A 19,237-nucleotide genomic window follows, 5' to 3' on the forward strand; every position below is an offset into this window, starting at 1 on the left:
GACGTGACGTCATGTTGTGTTGATGTTGTGACCGGACGCGCTGTGGACGGAAGAGGGAGACGCGTTTTGTTTTTATTCAACTAAACCGTTGAAAAGGAGCCGAAACGTCGCTTTTGTGTCCATTTCGGGTCGATAAGAGCCTTAGCTCGGTGATTGGTGCCAAACGGCCGGGCCGGAGGGCGAGTAGACCGTCTTATTTGATCTAGAAAGGGAGGACTTGTCACCCTCTGACCCCCTCCCTGCTTCCTCCACACTCTCCACCATGACTATTCTCCCGAAGAAGAAGCCTAGCTCCGGGGTCGGCGTCTCGGACCACGCAGATGACAGCGATCGTCGGACCGGCTCCGACCCTCACCAACACCCTCACCCGCACTCAGGGCGAACTGGAACCCGACCGAGGGCTTCCCCTCCGCCTTGGTCCTACCAGCCCGCTCCACCCTCCGCCAGGGACGACAGGCGGAGCATTGAGGCGAGCTCCCGGCCGCAGCAGGCCTCTCCGCCGCCCGTCGGCTCCGTGTCCCCTGTGGGGCCGGGCGATGGTCGGGACAACAGCGGCGGAATGGTTGCCGGGTCCCGCGGAGAGCTCGTCGTGTCGTCCGGCGTCGTCGGATGCGGCGGAGGCATCGGCAGCTGCTGCTCCGGGCCCGGGCTGAGCAAGAGGCGGAGGCAGGCAGGCACCTGCTCCGGTGGGGTGGTGGGGGCGCTGGCCGGCGGAGGCCAGCCCGGGGTGACCGGACCGGGAGGTGTAGGGTCCAGCCAGGACACGGAGGAAGGAGCCGGAAACAACAGCGAGGACGAGTACGAGAACGCCGCCCGGCTTCAGTCCATGGACCCGGCTACTGTGGAGCAGGTAGGACGCTAACGCTAGCTAACATTAGCAACAAGGCTAACGGAGCTGCTAGTGCTCCTGCACAGGTGATTTCCGGCACTTTTACCAGAACTCAGGTACTTAAAGACCGAAAACAAAACGTATAAAATCAGCACAGGCCACTAGGAAGCAGAAAATAAGGATTTAAGTTAACTTTAAGAGGGAAGAAATTGCTGTTATTGTTCAGTTTTACGCTTAAGACCAATGAGTCGTTTCCCCCCAGAGGCAGGCTGTTGTGACAATTGGTGGTGGTGGTGGGGCGTTCATTAAGTAACCTGCTAATCATGTCTGCTCACCTGAGGTCTTAAGAGAAACCCGTTCGGGGCAACCATAGCAACAGCACGGACGTTTGATCACCTGGCAGTTAAACATTTACCCCCAAACTAACCACAAACACACTCTAGGCACACATTTAAACACTGTTAAAGAGAGCTGCATTTGTCTCCACGGCCCATCCAGGTGAGGCTAAAATAAACAGCCAGATGTTCCCAGATCGGAAGGATAATAACTGCTACATACATGTTTTAGAATCGTAATATTACGCATATGAAAGATAAACTAAGAATTAAAATATTTTCATGCCACTATTTCCAGGACGCATTTTTGTCAGCGCTCTGTTGAATATAATAACACCAAACGCTTATTTTACCTATTGATTCATTTCAATTAAATTTTTTTCTTTGTTCAGAAGTCGCCCATGTTCAGGGTTTGTTTTTTCTTGGAGAATGTGATGAAGCACAAAGGCAAAGCATTTGTTCCAATGAGGTTTTGCACAACTCTTTACCGAGATTCTTGACTGCATGCTAGAAATTCTAAAAACGTTTGTTGGACACCTGGGCCTGTACTATGAAAAAAGTTCAGCTTACGCAGGATATCCTCTCTGTATGTTCTGTAACCTTAACATGGATATTATCAATATACACAAAAAAAAACAAGAACAACAAAAAGTCAGAAGCACAGGCAGGTCTGCAGACAGCTGAACACCTGATTTTTACAAAGAAGAGAAAACTGTGAACAATATGGTTAAACGGATAATACAGACTGGGAGTAACACAGCTGCTGCAGACAAAGCAGCAGATTGTTAGTATGAATGTGTGCGCACTTTGGTGCTTTTGTCAATAAGACTGGAAAAGACCTGCTATGGTAATAAAGTTAAAGTCTATTTGAAGCCAGAGAAGAAAGCCGACTGTGTAACTAAACAGACTTCTCACAGCTCTGTCATTAAGACACGAGCGAATTTGACTGATTAGAATTTTTGTTCAGTTAAATCACTGTTTATATGTGTGTAAGAAAGTGTTATTCTTTCAGCTGCTGGTGGTGTTCAACAGTCTGAGAGTGAGTAAAGAATAAATGTAAAAGTCCTGAGGTGGTTCATCCACTGACTCGGTCTCCATGCAGACTTGATAAAAGGTCTACAAGTACAAATAGGTTCTTTGTTTTAGGATTATACTTACACTCATAGAACAGTTAATTTAAAAAAAAATCTGTAGTCAACCAGAGGCAAAAATCAAGGAATTATGCTGTGTCTTAAGAATCTGTATTTATTCCTGATGCTCATCAGGAAAACAAAGACTTCAAACACTCTTTCTGCAGTGCAGTGAGGTCAGCAGGATCTTCCAGGAATGGTGACGGTGTTTCCTGGAGAACTGATTAGTCACTAGGCGATGATTTCATACCTCTTGCTCTCTTATTGTGAACATGGAGCAGGTTAGGTCTGCAGCTTAGTTGCCATGGCAACGGTAAACCTAAGCTTAAGATGTTAACTGCCTTTTTAACACTGAAAAGTCGGGATTAAACCAGAAGTTTTACTTTACTCAGTGTCGGGGATCCACAGAATGACAAACTGAGCCTGAACCGAAGCACTCTGCAGGGAGGCTTTTAATTTGAATCTCAAGCAGAATAGATGTTTGATATTTACGGATCAATAACGCGACTATATCAAGCAGAAATGAACTTTGAAGTGCTACTCAGTTTGATGTTGGAGGTGTTTCTGACTCAGTAAAAAGGACTAGATGTTACAGTCCCTGGTAATGCATCGCTTTAAATGGAGAAAATCTAAGTTATTAGTATTTTCTGGTGCAGGTTAAATAATTTTGTCTTTTGCTTTGATTTTGTATATGAAACTGTTGTTTTTTCCTTGTATTTTAAGTCGAGTCTTTACAGCAGTTTGTTTTTTGCCCCTCATTAAATCCTCAAACTCGCTTTTTAGTTCAGATTGAGCCAGATAAAAAATCTATTTGGAGGGAGTGATAAGGAACAGCCTATTATAAAATCATCCACATCTATTTTGTTTGCTTGTTATTTGTTTATGTTTGTTTTGGTGCAATAACTTTGTATATTTAATGAAACCTTGCAAAATGTTACCTTCAAGATATGATAACAAGTTAGTGGCCTTCCAAGTACAGGGCACAAGTCAATTCACCTCATTTTGTTAGCATTTTGTAGTCATTATAGTTCATAACAGGAAATGCTGAAAAACACTTTAAAGTTTCATTTTAAAAAAAAACTGCAGCCAAATCAGTTTCACGGTCTGCAGACAGAATGTCCTTTAATTTAGAAATGTAGATTGATTTTTCTGTAACCAGCTCTGAGCGTCAGCATCATGGGAAATGTCATCGTTTCAGTAGAAAAACGGCACCGATTTCAAGTCAGTTTTTCACCAGAGAAAAACCTCAAGGGTCATATATCACAGTGGGACATGGATGGCTGCTTATAACAAATCATAGCACATGAAAGGTCTCTCTGTGACCTACATTTGCCAAACTCATTTTCCCAATATAGAAAAGTTACTGTACCAAAGAATTTGCTGATTACGAGGATGTCAGGTTGAATTAGGGATGGGAGTCGGTAACCAGTTGCTTAGAGAACCAGTTCCCAGTTGTCCAGTTCCTTGGGGCTGTTAGTCTGGTTGTCTGTCGATCACACTTATCGGTTCGTGCACTTGTGCTACGATCAGTTTGTGTGTCGGAGGAGGAAAATAGTGGTGCAGGATATGGTCATTAGTTTTATTTTTACTGCACAAAGAGAGAGTGCAGTGGTAAAGTGTAAACTGCAACGCTAACTAGCCAAGAACCCAGAGTGACTTAAAGCTGAGTGAACACTGACCCCAGCCCAGCAGACACACCCTGAACTTCAACAGGTAACAAACTGATGAGCAGTTTGCAGCTTCCGTTTGTACCTGTTCATGTCTCTACAGTAGATTCACCGTGGCGATCGCTTTAAAGTCTGTTTGTGCTGGGTTTCATCTTTGCTGTTGGCTTTGTTTTCTGCTATAAGAGGCTTTGTCTAATACTAAGAGACAGATTATACGTGTGTCCTTAATAGGATTTGTGTTAGTGTGTAGGTCTGCAGTTTCAACTGTTAAATGAGAAATTACCTCAGGCGGTGTGTTTTAGGTCATTTTACACAGTGACATGAAAGTAATGTAAGAACTATATAATGAATTACTTTCTTCTGGGAGTAATTAAGTAATGTACTGCATTTTTACACGTTTAAGAAAAGTGTCCTGTGTAATGTGAGTAATAATTACTTTTTGAGTGATGACCAAGGCTCTGATCATAACAAAGAGGGGAATTGCGTCCACACAGCATGCAAGTAATTTGTATGAATGTAATGTCTTTGATGTGCTGCTTGGTGATGGTGGTGACTCAAAGAGGAGCCAGTGAGAATCGACAAGTCATATCGATAATGATAAATAGAACAAATAATACTTTACAAAAAGTTGAAAATAACCCAGACGAAAGAAGCTCGATCGAAGGAAACGTGTAAACAAAACCGGGCAGTTCAGCAAGTAAACCTCTGTGTAAAAATGTAAATAAAGTACATTAAAGTGCTGCAATGAAACACAGCAATAAAGTGGCCCTAGGGCTGTGCAATATGACCAAAATCTCATATCCCGATATTAAGACATCTATCGTCCGATAACAATATAAATCACATAAATGTAACATTTTCTGTAAATTCTGTGAATCTCGGGCAGCTCGACTTGCGTGGAGTGTTTCCAGCTGCGCGTCGTGTAGCTGGAGTCGAGTGTTTTAACAGATGCATGAAACGATACATTTTTAGACATAAGTTGTAACAGCCGCCGTTTTCTTTGTGAGTATTTATTACACGGCGTGCTGCGGGGAAAAGCCTGTTCTAACGTTTGAGTCTAAGGTTTATTTTTTAGCACCTGGCGGCTCTTTTTGCTTCTCATCCGTAAATACTCTGGATACTCTTTCACGTGATTCAGTTTATTTTGAAAAGTCTGAACAGGATCTTGAGCTTTATTCTGAAAGGTTTATGTGGAAAATAAACAAGCGGACACGTGATGGTTTTACTGTCGTTATTGCTAACGACAACACATAAAAACAGACGCTTGTCCGTCAGTAGTGTGGTTATATTAAATATAAGAGAAAGAGAGAACTTTAAGAAATTAATATAGCCACTACAGTGACCATCAAAACATGAAAAAATATTGCCTTAAACATTTATTTTGCGTAAAATGAAACAGATGTTTTTATATATATCATTATATGGACCAGCCCTAAGTGGCCCTGTAGAGGCCAAAGCATAATAAAACAGAATTGTGCTATTTCTTTAATTCCTTGTGTCTCTTTCACATAACGTCTCTGGTTTGTTGTTGTTGTTCTTCAGACCTGTTGTTGTATTAAAGTGAAAGCTGAGGCCGATGCCGCGGTCATGCTTTTTACATTCGTTCTGCTCCCAGCCTGCAGCTTTATTCTCAGAAATCGGAGCATTTTCTTTGCCTGAAGCGGTCCGCCCGGCTCGCACAGCAGCGATCGAGCACTGACAGAACGAATCCGTTCAGGACTCGTCTTGTGACATTTGTGTCCTGCTGTTAAACCCAGCTGCTGTTCACGAAGCCGTCGCCGACTCGCACTTTCGGTATCGGTGCTTTTTATAACCTGTTTGTGTTATAACAGATGTCCAGTTTTAAACATGTTGTTTTTTTTTAGCCTTTCTTCATCTGACTTTAGTTCATGGTTTCACTTTTTGTTTGACTAATGAGCCAAGTGTGACTTTTTATTTAAAGAGGAGCCATTATGCTAATTTCCAGCTGTTTGTTTTTTATTCTTGGACTCTGCTCTAGGGCCTGTGAGGGATAATTACACACACAGGTTGAGGCAAACTTTCTTACCTCGGTTGACACAGATTTGTCTGTTTTCCTGCTTTTTTTTGGACCTGTATTTAAGTTTGAGTTAATTAAACCCTGTTTAAATTAAAATTAGGATTATAAATTATATAAATGATCCAAAGTCCAAAACATCTCTACATTTTAGAGTAGCTTTGCATGACTCACAGTTCAAAATAAGGCTTATTTGATTTATCCTGGTCCTCGGTGCAGCTCCTCAGCTCATCAACAAATACAGAATATAATGAACCTGTGAGACATTTTAGACACATAAACAATAAAATGATAAATATGGTAAAACTGGGGTTAAAAGCAGAGTTATGTTTGTGATTGTAAGTTTTATTTCTGTACTTTTAGACTGATCCTCAGAGAGGGAAATATCAGGGTATGTTGTGATTACAGAAGTGTAAAAGTGCACATGATAAGGAAATAAATTGTTTTTAGTTTTGATTATTTGCTTCTTCTTCTTCTTTTTTTAAAATAAAAAGCATCCTGTTCAGCAGTGTCTCAAAGAAGAATAAGTGTGTATTTAGGGCTCCTGAGATCACCTGAACATCCGCAGTGTTAGAAACCAGTGTGTCTGCTCCACTGTTATTGATCAGCATTAGATAACTGATGATCAGGATGGGAGGAGCTGCTGCAGAAGATCTCATTCATTTGTTATGTCCGGCCACTAACCCTGGAGGACTTGAGCACCATTTTCCTGCTTTAGCAACCAAACGGTGAATTTAATTATTCTAGAAAATAACACAGCAATGAATCAATAATGGAACTGAGCAAACTGTCCTCTAGGTCCTCACATATAATGCTGCTCAGGTCCAGTTCACTGACTCTGTCTGTGTGTGTGTGTGTGTGTGTGTGTGTGTGTGTGTGTGTGTGTGTGTGTGTGTGTGTGTGTGTGTGTGTGTTCAGCAGGAGCACTGGTTTGAAAAAGCTCTGAGGGAGAAGAAAGGATTTGTCATCAAGAAGATGAAGGAGGATGGAGCGTGTCTGTTCAGAGCTGTCGGTGAGTAATTAACACACACACACACACACACACACACAGTGTTCTGGTGTCTCCTGAGCTGGTTCCCTGCACTTCCTCTGGCTGACAGCAGATGTCAGTGTTGCAGTAGGTTTGCACTGATGTGTTTACATTTTACATACAAGTCTGTGAAGGTTCTCAGTCATCCAGGTCATCGTAGTCAAAGGAGCTTGCAAAGAAAAGCGTCTGGACTTCTTTAAGTTGCTTGAAGACGTTTCACCTCTCATCCGAGAAGCTTCTTCAGTTCTAAGGTCAAATGGTGGAGAGTTTAAATCTGGGACTCTCCACCATTTGACCTTAGAACTGAAGAAGCTTCTCGGATGAGAGGTGAAACGTCTTCAAGCAACTTAAAGAAGTCCAGACATTTTACATATAACACTTTTTCAGCTACGAAGCTGAAAAAGGTCTTTGCTGTTTGTTAATGCTCTTGTTTAAGCTAAATTAATTTCATATATTATGTTTTTTTATTTTACATTTTTACATTTTTTAAAAAGATTTCACCTCGATTAAAATGATTTATCAGTGTGAGAAACAATCAGGACATAAGAAGCAGAGTCATTGGTGATTAGGTGCAGTAAACATAGGGTAATCTGATAAATCAGGTAATTTCCCACAGTCGTGTCACTTCCTCTCCATGAACAAAAGAGAATGCTGAAAAGAGGTCACACAGTGATCGTTATTTAATGAAAAGCTGTTTAGAAAACCCTGCGGTAATTACCAGGTAACTGTAGCGCCATAGATAGGTGGAGCCTTACCAACAGCCGCGAAGCATCAGGTTTTACACAGAGGTGTAGTCAGGGCTGAGAGTGTGATTTGAATAATAATTTCTATCGTAGGGATTAGATGAGACATTGTGGCTACTTCCCAGCCAGTGTTAAGGTGGAATTTGGCAAGTGGTCCAAAAGAAAATCAATTTAAATTCAAGTTAATGACCCCAGCCCGTTTGTGCTGTTACTCAGCAGCCACATCGAAGCACATCTGGACACTTTGCTTTGAAATGTCGTTTAAATTAACATTTGTTTCAGTCAGCATGAAATAAAAAGTGCAGATACAGAATATCCAGTTAAGATCAGATTTTCAAAAATGATTTGTTTGAAAGTGAGCTGACGCTGCCCAAAATAAAGGCTTTAAAAGCTTTTCTTACTGGAAGAGAACTGATTCACCTTCATGCTGTGATTTTGTTTTTCTTCCTCTCTGCTTGTGAAATGTAACCTGCTCCAGAGCAGTTATGTCACACGCTACCATCAAAACACAGCAGCAGCCCTGCTCTGCAGTCCTGAGGTCATACTGACACAAGCCTGCTGCTGGGGCTGCTCTGTTGCAACAGGGGGCGCTCTGATGCTGACAGACTGTTCTTTTGTAAGAGTGTGTGTGTGTTGGAAATGTGGGTCACACTGTGAAAGATGAAGGTTTCTGTGTGTGTGTTCCTGTAAGCCACACAGAGGTCCTTTCAGTCGAGTCCAGGTTGTCTTTCAGGTAGAGGCTATTATGTCGCTGCAGTTATATCATCGCACTGACCCCGGCCCTGTGTGTGTGTGTGCATGTGTGTGTGTTTGCGCTGCCTGTAAGTACCTGTAAACTCACACCTGTCTTCCTGCTGTTAGATAATAAACTCTGGTTGTTCCTGAGTTTCACCCTGTCAACCCAAATACACCGAGCCTTTATGCTGAAAACAAAACCCTCACATCAGAAATCACTCTTTTTCCTCTCGTTTTAAAATGATCATTTACATGCAGCTCAGAGAAGCTGAAGTTGCTGTTTAGTTCATTAACTGTATATAAAGGATGGATGTAACCACAATGGGATCAGAGTGTTAGATGGAGTGTTGTTATGAAGCCTCGACGACTGATTTTTGTTGTCGCCGTCTTGGTGTTTTGTAACCAGAAGTGAAGAGACGCTCTGACTGTGATGAGTTGTTGGCTGATGAGGACACTCAGGATGATCCTACCTGACTGTAATCGTCATCTTCTTTCAGCCGTTCCCTTTAGGGGTCGCCACAGCGGCTCGTCTCCCTATCTCACCCCGTCTCTACCGTCCTCTGTCACACCAAGCCTCTGCGTGTTGTCCTTCACCACATCCACAAACCTGCTCTGAGGTCCTCCTCGTTTCCTCCTGCCTGGCATCATCACCACCCTTTGTCCAGTATATCCACCATCCCTCCCTCTAACTTACAAAATCAGCTTTGTTTTATGAAATAAGATTTGAAACTAGCGATTGAGCCTGTGACATCAGCAGGAAAGTGTTTGCAGAGAGAAAAGGAGGCGGGGCCTGTTTTCAGAACTTCTGAACAACTGGTTTTTGCTTTGCAGCCCATAGGAGCCCTCTACTGGCCATTTAGAAGAAGGCGGGTTTAAGGCACGTGTTTTGAGCCTTCTTTCTAACAACACAGAGGTTAGCACTGTTGCCTCACAGCAAGCAGGTCCTGGGTTTGAATCCACCATCCAGCCAAGGCCTTTCTGTGTGGTGGTAACATGTTCTCCTCTTCGGGTACTCTGGATTTCTCTCAAAGTTCAAAGACATGCAGTTAGTGGGGTTGGGTTGTTTGGTGATTCTAAATTGGCTGTAGGTGTGAAAGTGTTCGTCTGTCTATGTTAGCCCTGCTGACCTGTGCAGGGTGGGCCCTACCTCGCACCCTGTGGCAGCTGGGAAATAGATGGATCTTTCTAATAGCCAGCAGGGGCCGACGGCGATGCAAAAACAAGTCCAGTTCATTGAAGTCTTTAGTAGTTTCTTGTCATTCTAGTAACTCTTTTAGAAAACAACATTTTTCTTGTAAACAAACATATTTCTTGGTTTCACAGTCGGAGCCACCCTTCTCGTTTTGTGTCCACTTTCAAAACACCACAGTGGTGATAAGCTCAGCTCGAGGCTTGACTACCACTGATCTCACAGTGGCTACGCCCATCTTTCAAACACGGTGGATGTTTTAGCTGCAGGTGCTGCAGTGGTTAATGGAGCCTGACCAAAGGGGGGATTTCAAAGCAGATTCTGATCATTTTTTTTTTATGGAACGTAACCAAATACAACCTGAATAGGTTTTACCGGACCCAGAAGGGTCGCAACCTCGGAACTGGAACTTGACTTCATATTCGTGTTACCTTCCTCTCCAAACGTATTCCCACATAATGGGTCTACCCCCCGACGACAGACATCAGCATCAGTGCTCAGACACACTGAAAACCTGCAACACATTCACAGAAAGTGAAGCTTATGCTGTTTCGTACTTCAGATAGCGGGGGGAAAAAAACCCCCAGCTATAACCGATGTATGATGTTGGCGAGCGCAACAGAGAGATGCTCGTGCGTATTTTTTTTGTGTTTTTTTAGGTTAACGATTGTGAGGCGATGGACGTGCACCTTAAAATGACACGTGCGATGAAAGAAAGAAAAGGTGTCATGTTTCATTTTCTCTTAGTCCACTTGTGGCTCATCTCGCGTCTGGTTTCAGAGGCCGTTTCTTCTCTCTGATGCATTTCCCAGAAGCCTACACGTTTACTTGAATGTCTTCTTCGCTGGGTCTCTTGTTCTTCTTCTTACCCGAACCTCTCTGTCAGCGCGATCACCGCGTACAGAAAATCCAGTGATTAACAGACGGCGTATTTATTGTTATTTTTTTGACCCATATTTGATCCTAATATAATAAAGCAACTACAGATGGTCAAACATCTGGAAAACCAGATGTGCAAAGGCTGCAATCTGTATCACATTGGCCGTTATGACAGGGAGGAGCCTCTGGAACAGCACACACCTCATTGGTGCGCTGCTGCTGGGTTTAGGATACCCGAGTTTATGGTCAGAATTACGAGTGTTGGGATGTTTTCTGCGGTTTAAGTGAGCCAGCGTCGAACAACAGAGGCCATTAAAAGACATATTTTACAGTCCACCCTTTGCCCTTAACATCCTCATTTCTTATTACTTATTTGTTTGTTTGTTTGTTTGTTTTTTGGGGGGGGGGGGGGGGGTTATTCCCCATGAAAACACATGTTTTAAAAATGTTACTTTAATACTTGGAGCTGCAGTGATGGTCCAGTGTCAAACTCCTGCAGTTGGCCTGACCAGTCAAACGGTTATTTATTATCCTGTTTTTCTTTTAATGTAAAGAAATATAAGTAAACATTCACATTTAATCCATCTGCCAACAAAAGAGGCGATGAACACCGTGGGCAATATTTAAAAAATGATCCACATCCAGGGATTTTCCAGGCTCAAAGTTGCAACTACACAAAAAAGCCATATAAATATGAGTTGCCCGCATAATATAGGAAATGAGTCTTGGTGATTTTCCTTTGGTGGAAGACAAAATCTTCCCTTAACATGCAGGAAAAACCCTGAAATCTGCTTATTAAATGTGTAATGGCACTACAAAAGCATATTTAGCGATATAATAATAACTACATATGTTTATTTTACTCTTTATGTTACATCCGTTTATGTGCCTGTATAGTGATAATGGTCTTACCGCATACTTGACACCTCTGGAGTAAAACTCGCACTGTTCACACACACACAGAAACAAAAACACACAGCTGATCTCACTTTGATGTGTTAAACCTGCTTTCACACCTTGAAGACCACTTTCTGTTTCGGGTGGGCAGGTGTGTTTTTGCGTGGGTGGGTGAGAGTTGTAGTTTCCCCCTCGTTGCTGCAGGGGAAACGGCAACATTTCGCATCAATGGCACCCAGCCCGAGGGGTTGTGACCGTGCCACGGGATGATTTACAGGAAAGACAATGTGGCAGGAAAAAAAACCAACGTTAATTTAGATTTTTCTCCGAGTTTTCAGAGAGTTGTGATGCTTGAAGCGTTTGCATTTCAGGTGACTTTGCTTTCAAAATAAGATTTTAACATCTTAAAGATGGAGTTACCGCACACGGTTTCAGGTTAGATCAGTTTCCAATCTTTTATCATTGCAGGTTTGACTCCTACTAATGTTCAAATGTCTCAGCGTTCCTACCAGATCCAGCAGGAAGAGACGTTTTCTTCTTGTGTCTCAGTAACTGCTTGTGATTCTTACATTAAAGTATTAAAAATACAGCAAAAGTGAAATGTTGATTTTAGTGCAACACTCATGTCAATACTTTATGCAGTGATATAATTGTTTTGATATTTTCCCTGTATTGGAAGTCAGCGCTGAAATGAACCCGAGTGCTTAAAGTTACAGCACGATAAGATTAGATCAGTTTCTGACGTGTGCGACTCACTTGATAAAGTCGGCGTGTTTTTTTTATCTCCCCGTCACCTGTAAAGGTTTTTGAGTTCTTTTTAGGTTCAGCGAACTCCTCGGTAACTTTTCATATTTCACAGAAATGTCGAAATAATTACATTTTTTCATTCCTCTTTCTTTAATCCTCTCATGACCCGTCACGTTTATGAGGTGACATTTAAAGTGTCCTGCCCCCCAGTAGTATTTCAGATGTGAATAAAATGAATAAAACCTTCAGTTGCAGCAGTCAAAGTGTCCCAGATATTTTCATTTACTTTATCTGCATGAAATTCCAAATATTTTATATTTTCTCCTGTTTTAAAACAAGCCCTGAAAAACAATCCTGACGTAAACAGATAGTTGCAGGTGTTGGTGTTGCCGTCCTGGTGAATGTCCTTCAGGGGAAACGCCAAAGCGTCTCTTGCGTTTCACCTCTGTGCATGCAGGAACGCCTGATGCTGACGAACGAGCTGTAAACACAGTCGGGTGTGAGTTCACATTCCTGCTGCGTCATTAAAAATGGCAGACATGCAGGTATTTCTTTTATTGGCGGGATAGTTGCGAAGGAAAAGTCCCACAGTTTGTTGTTACGGAGAAAAAGTCGCAAAGGTTTGACACGTATCTTGTCCTGACTGTTTGTTGTAGAAACAACGCTGAAACTAACATTTCTCGCACGTGCGCGAATCGAATGGCAGCTCGGAAATTTGCCTTTGACAGTTTGCTCTCTAACCTGCTGCTCAGCTCACAGTTTTCACTCCACAGGCTTTATTTTTCCACCAGATTGTTGGAAAATCTGTTCAAACAATCTTAGCGCCTCCTAACTGCCCACAGAGCTCCATTTGAGTAGTAGGGGTGGGGGGAAAAATGGATACTGTGTAGTATGGTGATATTTTGTTTGCTAATAATGTATGGATACAGGGACAGCAGAAATCGATATTTTGTTACAAAAAAGGTTTTTGTGCTCTGACTTCAGAGCATGTTGATCCTTTTTCTGAGCAAGAATCCTGACATTCCTTCACTGTCCAAATGTGTTTAACTTGTTTTTGGCAGCAATAAACATGACAGTTTACTTATTTTAATTTAAGACATGTTTTATTTTAATTAAGTTTAAAACTTTTTTATTTAATGTAAAATTATATTTTGTTTTAATTTACTTTCAAATTCTTCAGTTGCTGAAGGGGCTGCATAGTTTTCATAAACTGCATAGTTCAGAATAGCTATAATTGTACCAGATGGTTGATTCAGTTAAGTTGGACTAGACTGTAATACAAACCGTTCAGTTTGTCAACAATCAAACTGAAATGAGAGAAAGACTGAGTGTGAGACTTTGATATTAGAGAAAATGAATATTGATAAAGTTTACCTTTATGTACAGAATCTGAATATCGCAAAATATTTAAAAAAATTGCAATAATATCGTATCGTGCGTTAAGTATTGTGATAATATCGTATCGTGGGATGTATGGTGATTCTCACGATCGCTCTATCTCAGTCCCGTGACCACGTTTAACACTCGGCGCACAAACAAAGCACAGATCTGTAGAGCAACGTCTTGTTTTCAAACCACATCAGTGCCAGATGCAGTTTTTCCCTAATTAATCGCCATGGAGACTGTAACTGACAGCACTCGTCAGTTGATGAGCTACGATTGATTTGGCTTCGATTGATCGCTTCTCTCACTCTCTCATTGGTGGGTTTCTTGTGATTGTGTGGAAATGCTAACAGTGGGTTCAGGAGTCGCACCAGTGATTTCTCCAGAAACCACATCAACAGCCAAACATCCCGAACAACACTGTGTGTGCGTGCGTGTGCGCGCATGTGTGTGGGTGTGTGTGTGTTCAGCTAGTTCAGGGTGGTGACTTTGTCTGGTTGTGTTTCTCAGTTGTTTGCTGCCTAACAACATCTGACACACACACACACACACACACACAGAGGAACAGCTGATACCAACACACCTGACCTGACTGCATGCCAACAGCAGCTGCTGCTCAGCAACAAACAGCTGATCTCAAACATGTCACATTTATTTATTTATTATGTCGACTGAAAGTTAATGGCTTTAAAATCTGTACAGTACAGAAAAAAGTTGCCTCCAGCGTGTGAGCTGGAACTGAACCATGCAGAGTAAAGTTCAGACGGCTGAGACACGGTGTGTGTTTCCACTGACGACACTTCCCTGAGTGTGTGTGTGTGTGCGTTTGCTTTTTTTTTTTTTAAATTTAGACCCACATGTTTGTGGGTTTTTTCTTTCTCCAAATATTAGGAAACGTCTCCCATGTCTGACGTTGTTGCGCAACGGCCGACTGGTTGCAGTCGTGCTCCCAGCATGCTCTGCAGCTGGTCGTGGTTAGTCAGAGGAGTGGAAAGCAGAGTGTGATGAGCGTGTTTCATTGCTCAGCTCGCATGCGTCCAGTTTCACTTCGTGTCGGTTTAGATCAGCCGACTGTGTTTAATAAAAAAAATAGTGAGTGTCATCGAACGCATCCGCAGGTGGATTTCAGTTTTCAAAGCACCTCGTGACAGGCGGCTCATCCCAGCCTGTGGTGCAGCCGGGGCTGGTTTTACTGCATGTTTACTGCAGTTTCCTCAACGCTTTACTGTCAGCGATGAGATCAGGACAGAGTTAGGTTCATAACCCAGCAGGTTTGACTCGTTAATCCAGGAGTCAGATCAGAATCACGAGGTGTTTGTTTGATTTTTAGCTTCAAAGTGTTGCTTTTCCACATCGACAAGTCCGGCATAGATGTTAAACTCACACAGAGCCATTTAAAAAATAAAAAAGCAAAGCTCAAGATTGAATCCACTCTGTCATTTGAGTTACTTCAGGGTTAATGGGAATTAACAAGATTCTCAGCTCATCAGTAGCGTTGACACGCAGACTGGGGGGACTGGGTGGGCTGATAGGATCCCAGCGTCTCCCAGCGAGCAGAGACACTTTGGCTCCCAGGTCTCCGACAGTCTTATCCAGCTGTGAGTCGCCACTCTCCTCCTTGACTCAGCACTTTGAGTCGCGACTCATTGTTTTGGCTCACACAGCTGGTTGTTGCTCACATGACGTGACAGTCATGTGTCCCAGCTGTCACAGCGTGCGCCGTGAATGGAAAAAGTTCTGCTGCAGAAGTCGTCGACCTTTCAGCCAATCAGGTGACCGAGTCTGTGGGTTGAACTCGGAGACACTTTGGCACTTTAAAGTTTCGATGATTTGTACTGTGGTGAGCTCATGTGTTTATGAGGCTGTGTTTACGGTGAGCAGATCCCAACAAACAAATGCGGGACAAACTGTTATCAGGGATTTTACACATAAACAAACACAGAAATGATGCAGGTTCACATTATTTAGCACGTGAACAACAAATATGATGAATTTACATGTCCGAACGAGCTCTCGGGCACGTAAACATCATTCAAAGTTTAAATCTTTTGTAAAGCTTTTGTTAAGTATTGTCTACACTTTTATTATAGTTCTGGTTTGATAACATTTTTGTTTATTATTTTATTCTGGAAAAATCATTTTCCCCATGGTTTCATGCCTGCACCCTCTACATGCACGAGGTGTACTTCAAAGTGTGGCCATTTTTGTCCTCGTTCACTTCTTGTGATAGGACGTACACATAGCGTGTGCTCGGCATACGTCCCGTAAACAGACACATTAAAACACAGCTTATAAAGTTCTGTTGAAAATCAGGAGTGTTTTTGTCCTGCAGTTATTTGATTATAATAATAAACACCGCACCCATTCTTCATTGTACAAACGTGACATCCCGTTAGCTCTTATTGATGCAGATCATTTAAATGGACTCATTGACACATTCAGAAATTTTCTGGTGGTGTTTACTGTTCTTTGTTCATTCCCTTTTACATATGCTCTCTTTTTGAAGTGTCCTCTGTAGTTTTTCATAATGTTATAAAAGAGTGACGGATGAGTCACACCTTATGAGAATCACACGGTGTTACTTCATGTCGTTGTTGTCCGCTGTGCAAAATTAAACTGAATAATAACAGCAGGAAACATAAAGGGAATTCTTTCACTGCAGCCAGCTCCAACTTCTGCTGGTTGGTTCAGCTCGAGTCAGGATGCCTGACAGTTGAACTTGAAGAGTTGAGATGTTTCTTTGCTGAAGCTGTGGAGGGATCGGGGGCCTACAGGTGCAGACAATCCAAAGTCAGCCTGCACCTGAAATGAAAGTCTCGTTCTGTGGCCCTAAACTCTCTCACCGTCTGAATGATGATGTTTGGGTCGTCGCAGCAGCTAGACTGGAAAGAGGTCAGAGGTCACCGCTTTCTAGAGGAAGTGTCTTCATGAAGAAACCTCACTGAGGGGCACAGGGAAACTCTGACGACCTCCTGCTGCCGATGAGTCACGCAGTGTGTGTTAGAGAGAGAGAGGGACTTGTGTCAGAGTGACCTTTGACCTTGTGTTACTGTAAGAGCAATGTCTGAGTGTTTGTGTCCAGACAGTTTGTGTAAACATGGGAGTATGTGAGGTGGAATCTCCATAGTTTCTACATCTGTCTGTGTGTGTGTGTCTGTGTGTGTGTCAGAGCACAGAGTACAATCTTGAGTTCATACTGGACACCCGTTGCGTGTTCCAGTTTGTTCCAGTTTGTCTGGTAAACTCCAAACTTGAGTCCTGATTAGTTTTCACAGTCTGTGTCTTCATTGCCTGAATCTGGAGTTACCTGCAGCACTGACGGACCTGAGCTACAGATACAGAGATTGGCTGACTAATTGATATATTTATTCATTTTAGTCAGTTTGTCTTCCGTGTTTCAGAAAATAAAGAAAATGTTAAAACATATTACGGTGTTTAAAAATTCAGATAAAATGTGAAGAAGAAAAAAATCTATATTCTGAGATATTAAAATTTTTTTTTTTTAAATCAATATTAACAATTAAAAAGCTAATTTATAGTGTATATGCATATAAAATAACTTTATAGAATCATATTTAGTTGTTTAAAAGCAAATAATTAGCAAAAATACAATGTTTAAAAAAAAAAAGTGTCACAGCTGATGTTTATGGTTCAACTATGCTGTGATAATCCACATCTGTACTAGTACCACAAAACAGTTGCAACTACCCAACTCTTTCCTGCATACATGAATGTCCCGAAAAACACTGGTGTTTAAAAAAAAAAAAAAAATGTTATTCGGAGTTTCATTAATTCAAAGTCTAACAGACATTTTTAATGGTCACATGGTCAAAATGTAACAGTGAACCAGAAAAAATTGCTGACTGCACCTAAAAATGTGGAAGAAGTCAGGTATCTTCAAAGTTTGCCCAGATGACCCCAACATAAGCTCAGTGACCAATATCACAAATCTCAGTGAGTGTAGAAAATAACTTTCCCGTCGGTTTTCATCTGGAAATTTCCCCTTCCAGCATCAGGCGACTCCATCTGGATTCGTTTCTCTGGGATTCTGACTGTTACGAGACTGAGAGTTATAAAAAGTTGTGGAAAGTTACAGAGATTGTATAACTGTGTGTGTGTTCAGGTGTGTCGGGCATCCTCAGGTGTTTACACCTGCCGTGGTTTCATTTTTTGCTTTGTGATTGAAATCATTGTTGTGTACCTGCAGTAGGGCGGAGCTTTTGTGTGTGGACAGTGCGCCAGGCGTCAAAACAATAAACATGGTATGCATTTGTTCCGCAACAGCCATCTTATCTGTTTGACCGCGATCTTCCTGAAAGATCACTTGCGGTTATCTTACTTACGGTTCTTCTTCTTCTCTTCCCTTGAAGAGTGTTGACAACAGACACAAGATGCAAATCTTTTTTTCTGCCCATCTAATGACAAAAAGTATTAACAAAAAACTCTGAGCGGCTGTATCAGGAAAGAGAAGGAGGATACTTCCCCACCAAAGACTGTAGTTCCTACAATGGTCCAAAAGGAAGTCAACGTTATATCATTGACTGTTTCAAAAAGCTGTCTGTCTCCACCCTTACATCCCCACTGCTCTCTGAACTTGGAAGCCTCTAGGCTTTTTGGTCTCCATCGTGCTGGGTGTTTAGATCAAGAAGTGACAAAAGGGTCAGTAAACGTCCAACGTTATACTTCATTGGAGAGGTTTTCACTCACAGTTGTCATAGTTTCACTTATTTATGTTTAATGTTTAGAGGCTTATCACTCACTTAGGACTGGTCAGTGACCATGGTTGCCAGGTGGTCAACTAACCATAGGAAAGGTTTTTTTCTGTAAAGGGAAAATGTCTTTCCTGTGGTTTCTGCAGGTTGAAATTGGTGCAAAGACATTGTTGCACCAATAACCTCCTTGCGATTGCTTTGGGGCGGCAGCAGGATGCCGTGATGCCCTGTGGTTTGCGTGGAAGAAGCTGACTTGTCCTCAAGCGCTTGCCAACTACTCGCTGAGTGGCAGCGAAACTGCAAAGAGTGTGACACAAACTGAAAATGGAGAACGTTTCTCTCCAGAATAAAAGTTTAGCCTTACCACTGAAACCGCCGAGTTTCAAAAGACACAGCTTTTATTTTGAAATAGAGCATTCTTCATCTGTGCAGCAGCCTGATAGAAGAGTGGAAAAGTTGCAGGGATGTTTCCTCAGTTTCACTCACAAAGTTCAGTCTGATTTCACTGACACAAGTCTAAAACCTGCTGCAGGATTTAAAAAGAACTCAAAGACCTGTACAGAGTGATTGTGTGTGTTTGTGTGTGTGTCTGTCATAAGTATAAAGCACCACTGCTCAGGTCACGGTCACCTCAGCTCGACAAATAAGTCTTTTAGTCTTTTAAACTTGTCAAAGTGTCAGGTCGGCTGGAGCTGGTCACTCAAAACCGACCCAGAGTCAGTGCACAGACACACACAAACACACACACACAAATACAGACACACAAATACAGACACCTATACTGAGCTGTGAGGAAATTCCCTCTTAACTTTCCCCTTGAATTCTCTGTAATCTCCTTGTGAATCTCTGAGTTCATGTTGCATTATTTACGAGTAAATAAGTGACTCAGCGTCTAAAGAAACAACACAGTTAAACTTCTGCAGAAT

General features: G+C 42.1%; 1 protein-coding gene across 2 annotated transcripts in view; it reads left to right on the forward strand.

Annotated features, from left to right (window-relative positions):
- Positions 1 to 19,237, forward strand: part of otud5a (OTU deubiquitinase 5a) — a 36,154-nt gene continuing 16,917 nt past the window's right edge. Inside the window, exons 1-2 of one of the 2 annotated variants that reach the window (XM_087833830.1) lie at positions 1 to 850; positions 6,915 to 7,008. In XM_087833830.1, the coding sequence (XP_087689956.1) occupies positions 263 to 850; positions 6,915 to 7,008 (682 nt within the window). In that variant the 5' untranslated portion in view covers positions 1 to 262. The remainder of the gene's footprint in view (positions 851 to 6,914; positions 7,009 to 19,237) is intronic. The other variant, XM_087833831.1, reaches the window with a different exon arrangement.

Source organism: Neolamprologus brichardi, chromosome 20 (genome assembly GCF_056152115.1).
Source record: "Neolamprologus brichardi isolate AB-2024 chromosome 20, ASM5615211v1, whole genome shotgun sequence".
NCBI lineage: Eukaryota > Metazoa > Chordata > Actinopteri > Cichliformes > Cichlidae > Neolamprologus > Neolamprologus brichardi.